Source organism: Helianthus annuus, chromosome 16, assembly GCF_002127325.2.
Source record: "Helianthus annuus cultivar XRQ/B chromosome 16, HanXRQr2.0-SUNRISE, whole genome shotgun sequence".
Taxonomy (NCBI): domain Eukaryota; kingdom Viridiplantae; phylum Streptophyta; class Magnoliopsida; order Asterales; family Asteraceae; genus Helianthus; species Helianthus annuus.
The window spans coordinates 95,084,975-95,095,763 of record NC_035448.2 but is presented as its reverse complement, the minus strand read 5'-3'; the positions used below and the strand labels follow the sequence as shown (position 1 = coordinate 95,095,763).

Genomic DNA, 10,789 nt, shown 5'->3' with positions numbered 1-10,789 from the left:
GTATCCCAAATAATACAGTCAATTATTACAGATAACTACTAGTCAAATATTCTGTTCCGACAACTCAGATTTAAATAAATAACATGAATATTGTTCAAATGCTCCTAAAGACCCAGTCGGACAAGATCTACAGACAACTATGCTCTAGACGCTTGATCCTGACAGACAACTATTTGTTGGGGGCCTCTAGAGCTTTATTCTAGCCTCGCTTTCCTAGCAAGCAAACATATTAAACACCTGTCACATACGTTAAAATAAAGTCAATACATATAACGTAAAGGTGAGCATACAAATTTGATAATAGCATATAGAGATCGAAATAGTTTACGCATAACCAGCACGTGCACAGTGGAAAACGAAGCATGTTAATTATCGACATGGATCTATCGATACCAATGACTGCGGGTTGACTGTCCGAGACAGTTCGCAATACATGATTACCACCGTAATCCATGCAAGTAATTGTCCTTAACAACCCCCGTGTGAACGGGTGCTGAGTCCAAACTATAGTACTACGTCGTTAAGGCAGGTAGACAGCATTCCACGTGTAAATACAATCAACAAGCATTCATCTAGTCACGTAATACACGCATAATGGTTAGCGTTCAAATAGTTTGAGTAGTGTGATCGATTGTGTTTTGATATAAGTAACGTATGTAACACCCAAAAGTGCTAAAAGCAAAAAGGAACTGAGTATACTCACAGCGATTGATTGATGGATTGAAGGGAGCGCTTGAGAGTAGGGTTAGCCTGAATAGTTCGATAGTATAACGATAAGCAATACGTAAAAATGGAACCAGTGATGAAGGCTCGAACAGCCTGGTCGATCGAACAGCAGGTTCGATCGAACGGGTTGTTCGTTCGGCTAGACAATCTGTTCGGACAGTCTGTTCGATCGGCCGGTAGGCTCGATCGGCTGAACTGTTCGAGTGGATTGTTTCTTCCTTTGAGTAAGATGAGTTCGTGCATGATGGTTTGAACTTTTGAAGTTTCATTGTAGTATTTGAGAACACTGAAGTGTTCTTACTTTTCAGGTCGATCGATCGAACGGTCTGTTCGATCGGCCGGCTTAACCGATCGGTTAGACACTTCGATAATGAGTCCTCAGCTGGATGTCACTCGATCGAACAGCATGCTCGATCGGGTGGCACTCCATACTACGAACGAGTTGTAAAATCGATTAAGTGTTGAAGCATAGTATCTCATGATCCGATGAGTAATGTTTACCAAACGACTCGTTTGATTGAACATCATCTCGTTCAATACCATACTTCATGAAATTGTTGAAGTGTGGGGCCATATGCTAGCCGATCGGCTGACATGTCCGATCAGTTGGGCTGTTCGTTCGAATAGCCTAACCGTTCGGTCAGCATCCCGACCTGGTCGGCCTGTTCGTCTAACACTTGACTGTTCTGATTATTTGACGTTATATTGAGGAAGTTTGACAACGAGTTGAACCAGGGACCCTTCGTTCCTACTTGTTTCTCCTGCTCGGACAGGAATCACCCAAGTCCGACCGGTGAACGATTCGGAACTGCGGTTTAACGTTTAACCCGAAGTCGGTGAACCTCGTAGTTAGAACCCGGATCTTGAATCACACAACCATTGGAATGATTAGTGAGTTGGCTCAAGCTCCGTTTCTACCGGTTTGAAGGCATTGAGTGTAAAAGAGTTGAAAGAAAGGTGGAAATCCTTCTATCAATCCTTCACATCATGTAAATGTTTAGATCTTTGATAGATCTTATCTTGTTTATGTGGAAATCGGTTAGATCCGAGCTATTCATGGTGGATTGAGGCCAAAACATGATGTTCTTGAAGAACACCATGATGACATCATCCAAGAATGCTTAGATCTTGATGATTTCACAGTTAGAAATCAAGATTTGAAAGATTGAAAGGTGTAGGAGCATGTTTTGATCGAGAAAGTACAAGATTTAGGATGAAAACTTACCGAAATCGGAAGAAATCTAAGAAAAGATGAGGAGCACGAGCTGGTCGGTCAGAGAGTTTCCAAAAGTGGAAAGAATGACAATGACAGCCCTATTTATAGGCTCCAAAAGAGGAAAGGGCTGGCCGATCGGCCATGCATCCCGATCGGACAGCCTGCTTCATCGGACAGTCCGTCCGATCGGCTGGGCTGTTCGATCGGCTGACAGCTTGATCGGTCAACAGCCTGGTTTGAGTGTCCGGTGCGACGATTTTCGATATTTCGATTGAAGACGATACGAGTACGATAGAGTTTCTATTCAAATTACTTTCAGTCCCAACCACTATATCTAACATACAATCATCTATATTTCACACTATCCTTACGTTACCTTTCGTCATAATTCGATTTCGATTGCATTCGATTTGAGATTCGAGTTTCGATTCGAGTTTCGATTGAATTCCACACAAAACATAAAGTAAGCACGCACAGGTATCACATAAGGCACACACACACGTATAACAATAACCAACGTTTCGCGTAATTCGAGATCCGAGTTCGATTGATGATTCGATTAGCTTGATTATTGATTGATTAACTTTATTGCATTGTTACTTCGTACTATTCACAGTCGTAAATCGGTTCACGTCGATTAAACATTCGATTACTTTGATTTATTCATGATTACAACACTTACTCCACATAATACGAATAAAACATAAAATAGACTAATTATAGTCAAAGAAGTCAAAGTTGACTTGGACTTTGACTTTGACATTCGAAAACACGGGGTGTTACAACTTACGCATGGAAGGCGCATGCGTCGAGGCAAATGATGACTTTTGACTAAAAGAAATAATGTCTGAAAAACGAAACTAAGGGAGTTGGCACAAACCAAAAGAACCACATAAAGAAGGTTTCGGGGACGAAACCTCTTTAAGGGGGGTGGACTTGTAACACCCCGAAAATATAAAATTACATATTAGAATTATAAAACATTAAATAAACAAGAACAAACTAACTAGGACTAAATAACCCAGTTAGTTACAAGTCTTGTAGTAACTCATAAGTGGGATAAAACACTCAAAATATGAACTAAAAGAAATTAGAGGGACCAAAGGTGTCAAAAATGAAACTAATTATAATAAAAACCATTTTTCAATCACAAAACACACATTTGAGTGTGCTGGGATCGATCAAACACAGAAGGGGGCGACCAGAGCTTCTCCAAACCCTAGTTTATGGTATTTGATCAAATTGAAGACCAAATTATGTCCCAAATCAAAATCCAAACATAGATTAGTGATCACCTCAGTGAAAAGGATCATAAGGTATGTAATTTTTGTGGAAAAATTCTCATTTAAATTTCTGAATGAACATGGGGAATTCAAATTAGATGTTGCATGAGTGTTGTATAGATGAAATTAGAGTAATATGATGTCTAGGGATAAACCCTAGATGATTTCTTGTTAAAATTTTGCTTGATACTAGTGGGGTTCATAATCACCATTGTAGGTGATTAATGGGTTTTGTAGAAACTTAATAAACACTAGGATTATGATTCTTATCTAGTGTAATCCGAGTTTTAGGAAGTAATTTCTTAAATATTGATGTTAAAAACATGTGTAAATTGCCTAATTGATGTTAATCTTGGCTAAACAAAAAGTTATGAACTTAATGATAAGTTATGAGAAATTATGCCCTTAAGATGTTTGTGAAAATTTCTAAAAGAAGATCAAAAACTGGAAATTTGAGTTAAAATGCGTGTTTGTAGAGTTATGGCAAATTATGCGTATTATGTAAACAAAAGAGTTCTAAACGGGTTGTGATTGAACTCTATAGGAAAGGAAACCGGAGCGTCAAGTGGACAAGCCGGTGGTGACGCGCGATTGAAAAGGGTGCTTTGAAAGGTACGTGACTTTGGTTCCGTTACATTACGTATAAACGTTTGGTTTTAGCTTGTTATTAGTGTCATAATGTAGTATATGTGTTTGACGTGTCATTTTAGTGGCAAAGCCCACTCGACATTCAAACAGGTCAAAATATTGGATAGAAATAGTTTGGCTTGACATTAAAGTGAGGATTTTCACTCATCAACCAAACGGGTCAAAACTATGTCCTTATATCGATTTTTGTGCGTAAAGACTTGAAAGCCTCATATTGCGCTGGTGCTAGATAGTAATTTTAGCAATGAATGGTTATACTAAGTTAAGGTAATGAATACATGTTATCGGGTCGAATGGTAGAAACTAGTTGCAAGAATTGCATAAAGTGGCAATGCTTGAATTTATAGAAAACAAGCATGAAATTCGAATACGAGCGTAAAGCCATGTAATGGTACGAATACGCAAAGAATTTTAAGCCCGGGGAATGGGTAAATAATATTAGAATGCCAAAGAATAAATTGGCGAACAATTTGCACACATAGTTAATGGGTCGAATAATCGAAACAAGGATTTTGCGGGCCATTCGTTCATAATCCGGGTTTCGTTAAGTGAAATTTATATGGTTAGATCCATAATTTTAATACGGACATATAGGAAAAAGAATCGGCTAAAACGGATATGTAAATAAAAGTTATGAGGAATTAAGCGAAAAAAAATATAAGAAGGCTGAGCTGGGCAAACCGTGGGTCATGGTTCTGAACCGTGGCTGACAGTCTGGCAGTTCTGCTTTGAGCTGGGCAAACCGTGGGTCACGGTTCTGAACCATGGCTCACAGTCTGGCAGTTCTGCTTTAAGCTGGGCGAACCGTAGGCCACGGTTCTGAATCGTGGCTCACAGTCTGGCAGTCCTGTTTTGAGCTTGGCAAACCGTAACCTACGGTCGGTTTGAAATAAAATTTTGATTTTGTTTGTTTTTCGTTGTTTAGCAATAGAACTTGAATTTATTTGATATTATGATGTCAAAACTAATAATTGATGTGGTTTTGACCCTAGGTAATGCTCGTTTCGTTATTGATGTTGATCAAGCATGGAAATCAAGAACCGAACACAAGTTTTGAATGCTTCCACGATAATCTAATCTAGTTCAAACCATGTTGTTTTGTAAACACTTCTAAACGTTGAATATTTTAATCTAGTTAGTTGACTATGTTCAAATGCTATAATGAAGTACATCTTAGTTTATTAACTAAGTTTTTGTTAGCTATGTATTTCGTTTTAAAAAGCCCGTTATTTTATGATTAAACAATAGTATTATAAGATGAGTGTTACATCTACCATTTGCGATTCAACAACAACAATCACCATAACAATAATAACAATAACAACAAGATCTCAAATCACCAACAACAAGTATGTAGATACCTTGTTGCACAATGTGTCAAACAAGGTACAACGGACAAGATAGGGTCCCTTTGCTACTTCAGTGCGGCCATGGCTTCTGCAAGGAGTGTTTATCTCGCATGTTCTCCCTAGCTTCTTCCGATGTTTTCGTTGTTGACAGTGGCGGTGGAGAGAGAACAGAGAGGATAGAGAGAATGGTGTGAGACGAATTCTTTGAGTTCTAATGGTTTGATTGAGTTAGGGTTAAGTGATTTGAGGGTTTTGAGTAGGTCTGGGGAGGATTTGGGGAAAAAGGTAGGTGTGGAGATATGGATGGGGGTTGTGAGTGGATGGTTTTGGGAGTTGGTTGAAGAGAGAAGTGAGATGAGATAAAAGAGGGTGGGTTGTTTATTTGTTAAGGTTAAATTATGTGTTTCATCCTTTATACTAGTAAATTACTAACTTACCCTCATGTGCAAGGCACATGTCATTTTTTTACTGAAAATTTCAACCAAGTTAGGGCCAAAGAACGTAACGTGTAATGGATTTAACAAATAAAGGATTGTAATTGTAATTATTGAAGTTTAAGGCCACCTGTTGCAATCCGATATAAACATAAAGGACGAAAAGTGTAATTTACCCTAAAGATAGAAATGTATGTATGCAATCCGCTATGAAAGACTTTAATGATTGTGTAAATGGTATCGAAAATTTTGATGTTAGGGCGCATGGTTTGCATTTTACATGGAATCAGCGGCCAAAGAAAGGTGTTGGAATCCGCAAGAAGCTGGATAGAATCTTGGTGAATGTTAGTTTTGTGGATGCTTACGCTGTGTTCCGCCCGAATGGAGTTTCTGATCATTGCCCAGGTGTGTTAAAATTGTTTTCGGCCGGTAAAACTAAGCCAAAACTGTTCAAATTTACTAATTTGTTAACACACCAAAAGGATTTTATGGATGTGGTTACCAGTGGGTGGGTTGTGGAGGTGATGGGGGTCCCCATGTTTCGTGTGGTTAAGAAACTTAGAGGCTTAAAACACCCGTTTAGAGTGCTGCTTCGTAACCAGGGTAATCTTCATAAGAAAGTTCTTGATTTAAAAGAGGAACTGGATAATATGCAGACTAAGTTGGATGCCGACCCTTTCAACGTGGTGATTAAGGACGCGGAAGATTTATGTCAAAAGAAATATCTCGAGGCTATTCTTGATGAGGAGAGATTTTTGAAACAAAAAGCAAAACAAAAGTGGTTGGAAGCAGGTGATTCGAATACTGCTTTCTTTCATAATGTAGTCAAATGTCGGAACCATACTAATAAAATCCATGCTTTAAAAGATACTTTGGGTAATCTTCATGAAGGTAGTGAGGTTTCGACGGCTCTGGTTAACCATTTTCGGGGTTTTTTGGGATCGGATGGGGGATCGACTAGCAGTGTCAACTGTGATATATTTACCCATAGGCTTAATCCTCATGTGTCTGAACATATGTGTCGTTCAGTTACTTCGGATGAAGTTAAAGCCGCCATTTTCTCTATTAATGAGAACAAGGCGCCTGGCCCGGATGGATATACACTAGAATTTTTTTAAAAATGCATGGTCTATTGTTGGCAATGATGTAACGAATGCTGTGATCGATTTCTTTGAAACAGGAAGAATGCTTCAAGAAGTCAACCATACGTTTATAGCACTTATTCCTAAGGTCGCTACTCCGGGAGTAGTTACTGATTACAGGACTATCTCTTGTTGTAATGTGGTGTATAAGGGGATAAGTAAGATTATTACCAACAGGATTCTGGAAGGGTTAAGAGAAATCATAAATGAGAACCAATCGGCGTTTGTGCCAGGAAGGAGGATTTCAGATAATATAATGTTAACTCAAGAACTCATGCACAACTATCATCGTCAGATTGGTCCTCCTAGATGTGCTATGAAAGTGGATATTCAAAAAGCCTACGACACTGTTGATTGGAAATTCTTGTGTGATGTTTTGCGTGGTTTCGGGTTTCAGCCGCGTTTTATTTCTTGGATTATGGAGTGCGTTACTTCCACTTCTTTTTCTTTACGTATTAATGGTGATATTCATGGATACTTTAAAGGAAAGCGAGGTTTACGTCAAGGCGATCCAATGTCCCCGTACTTAGTCACGATGGTGATGGAAGTTCTGACTCTAATTCTTTCTAAACCTGCTGGGTTGGATGCTTCATTTAGGTTCCATAACAAATGTTAGAAGCAAATGCTTATTAATTTATGTTTTGCTGATGATCTTTTCTTGTTCGCTAGAGGCGATGTTAGCTCGGTCAAGGTTATCATGCTCTCTTTGAAGAAGTTTGAAGCTGTTTCTGGTTTGGCTCCTAGTAATGCAAAGAGTTCTATATTTTTTTGTAATGTTTCGAGCTACAATAAGGCCAGGATTACTGAGCTGGTTCCTTTTGAGGAAGGGAAGCTCCCAATCAAGTATCTTGGAGTTCCCTTGCTAGCTTCAAGATTGTTAATTAAAGATTGTAGGGCCTTAGTGGAGCGTATGAATAAACGGATTGCTGATTGGAAAAACAGATTTCTTTCGTTTGCTGGTAGACTTCAGCTTGTGATTTCGGTGCTATCGGCTATTCATGTTTATTGGGCGTCGGTCTTCATATTACCGGTTAGTATAATCAAGGAGCTGGAGAGTAAAATGAAATGGTTTCTATGGGGTTCTGGTACGATTTCTAAAGGTAGAGCTAAAGTGGCTTGGAAAGATATGTGTCTTCCGAAATTGGAAGGTGGGTTGGGCATAAGAAGGATATCGGACGTAAATAAGTCCTTGATGGCTTATCACATATACAGTCTTCTATCTGGAAGGAAATCGTTATGGACTTCCTGGATTGAAGTGTATAGGCTCCGTGGCCGAAGTGTGTGGGATGTCCCGATTCAGGTCAATTCTCCATGGGGTTGGAAAAAGCTTATGAAATGCAGACAAGTCTTTCGTGACTTTTTTTTGGAGTAAAATAGGCGATGGTCAATCTGCTTTTCTTTGGTTTGATAGGTGGAGCATAGAGTGTCCGCTTGCTGATATGGTTACTCCGCGCTAGATGGCTCGATCTGGTTTTAGCGTAAAATCTAAAGTGGTGGAGGCTATTCAGAATGGAGTGTGGGTGTGGCCGGATGAGTGGAGGACTAGGTATCCTGCTTTGTTTCAACTTCCTCCTATAACTTTGTCTAATGAAAAAGATAGAGTTATGTGGAGAAACTCGGTAGGAAATTTGGTTCCGTTTGCATCGAAGGAGGTCTAGGAGTCTATCCGTATTCGAAAGGATCCTGTTGATTGGTCAAGGATTGTTTGGTCCTCTTTCAATATTCCTAAACATGCGTTCATGTGTTGGCTCATATTCAAGAGGAAGCTTTGGACGCAAGACCGTATTATGAAATGGAACCACATGGTTACGGGCTCTATGAATCAAATGTGCTGCTTGTTGTGTTATGCTGGTTTGGAGACGCATGATCATTTGTTTTTTCAGTGTTCGTACTCAAGATCCGTGTGGGGGAGTGTTCGGCTCAAAGTGGGTATGGATTCGGTTCAAGAGACATGGGAGGACATTTCTAGTTGGCTGGTCCCGAGAACAAAATCAAGGGCCATATATTCGGTTGCTGGTAAACTAGTAGTGGCGGCGGCGACGTATGCAATCTAGTGTGAAAGGAATGCGCATTTTTTTAGTAACCGATTGAGACCTCCTGAGCAGATTGTAGATATCATTCTTAGCACAGTTCGAACAAAACTTATCTCCTTCAAATACAAACACACATCAAATGTGAAGCGGTTTCTGGAGGAGTGGAAGCTGGATGGCAAAGATCTCTTTGACGAAGATTAGAAGTCCATAGATGCTAGTTACTTTTATGTTCTAGTTTTGTTGTATGTTGGTTGCTTTCTTGTTGTTACTCTTTAGTGGTATGTCACTAAGAGAACTAGGAGGTATTTCAACCTTCTACTTGTTTTCATTGTTTTGATATAAAATCACCGGGGTAAACCCTTTGCCCAACAAAATGGATTATAAAAATAGAAATGTATGTATGCAATGGATGTATGTATACACACATTAGCATTCATCTCTATCTCTGTTTTTATATGCCCTAAAACTAAAACCCCCTTCATACTCCCATTTCTCCATCTCCTTCTCCTCTTCACACGCCGCATTCTCTGCTCTTCATCTCTGTTTTTTATACTAAAATACACCTCAAACAGAGCTTGATCCATTTCCCAGATCGATCTTTACAACACCCAAATAAAACATGGTTTAATTACACATTAATTGTTCTAAAATTGCTCATAGCAAGTAGCTGTGTTCTTCAAGGTCTTGTTAATGGCTGATAATTTGTTATGTTCAGAAGGTAGTGAAATTATATGTTATTATGATAATTATGATCACACCATTGTGGACTATGGGTTATGGGGTTACATGAGTCACATGATAAAAATCAATGCTTTATTAAGAATTTTGAAACAGAATGCAATTTTCTTGATTTTCCTGTGCAAAGTAACGCCTGTTTGAATGTATTGGTTGAAAAAGAATGCTAAGATCATCTGTAGTGGTTAAGAAAAATAATGCCTCCACCATGGGGCATTATCTGATACGTAGCAGTCCAGTCAGCATGGGGCGTTATTGCAAAAGTGGCGTAGTGGGAATAATGCCCAATAATCCCTTTTAGGCGTTTTTTAAACAAAAAAAAAAAGCTAACTATTTTCTTATTGGCCAAGTCCTAACTAACCCCACAAATTAATCACCTTTAGGCGTGTTTTTTAAAACGCCAAACCAAATTTTTTTCAAAAATAACCCCCCGAAACGCCCTATGTAATGGGGGTGGAGGCGTTTTTTTTGGATTTTTTTCAAAAATAATGCCCCACTACGGGTTGTCTAACAGTTTGTGGGTTTTGATTATTTGGAGAAAATAAGAAATGGGAAGTTGGATTTGGTTGCAAGACAGCAAGCAGTTGACTCGATTAGATGGTAGGTTCTCTCAGACTATCCACTATCACAACCCAAACCAACCCAACCTAATCTTTTATTAAAATATAAGTTTCTCTCTCTTCCACCTACACAACCCAATCCAATCCAACTTTTCACTCACATTCACAACCCAACCTACACCAATATTTTATTAAATAAATATAATTTATAATTATTCTATATTACAATAATCTATGTTGATAACCACTTAAATAATAGAAAAAGAAAAAATATATATTATAATATTGAAGAACCGTTTGCAACCTTTGGTTGTTCTGCCGATCCGGTCGAAGCATTTAATTATTTTTTACATTTTTAAATTGCATATGACTTTTGTCTTTTTGTAATATGTGGCAACCGTTTGGTGAAAATAATCACCATAGTGGGTAGTCTCAGTTGCAAAGCTTATAAAAGAAGACCCCACCTTTCGACTTACACTTTCAGTCCTTAATGGGCACTAAGATCTTTTAATATAAATCCCGATGTTCAACTAACAGACGTTTATCCCAGGGAGTTGATCTTGCAATCGTCAACCACAGGGACCAGATTGTTGAATTTTTTTCAAATGAGGGTTGAACTTATGATTGGGTGTAAACCCTAGGTAATGAAAGTGTACTTTACTC

General features: G+C 38.7%; 1 protein-coding gene across 1 annotated transcript; it reads left to right on the top strand.

The window, feature by feature from the left end:
- The first annotated feature begins 8,255 nt into the window (after positions 1–8,255).
- Positions 8,256–8,852, top strand: LOC110919421. The gene is made up of 2 exons (XM_022163691.1): positions 8,256–8,450; positions 8,559–8,852. Exons 1-2 carry the CDS (start codon positions 8,256–8,258, stop codon positions 8,850–8,852), a joined length of 489 nt encoding a protein of 162 aa, XP_022019383.1.
- The last annotated feature ends 1,937 nt before the right edge of the window (positions 8,853–10,789 follow it).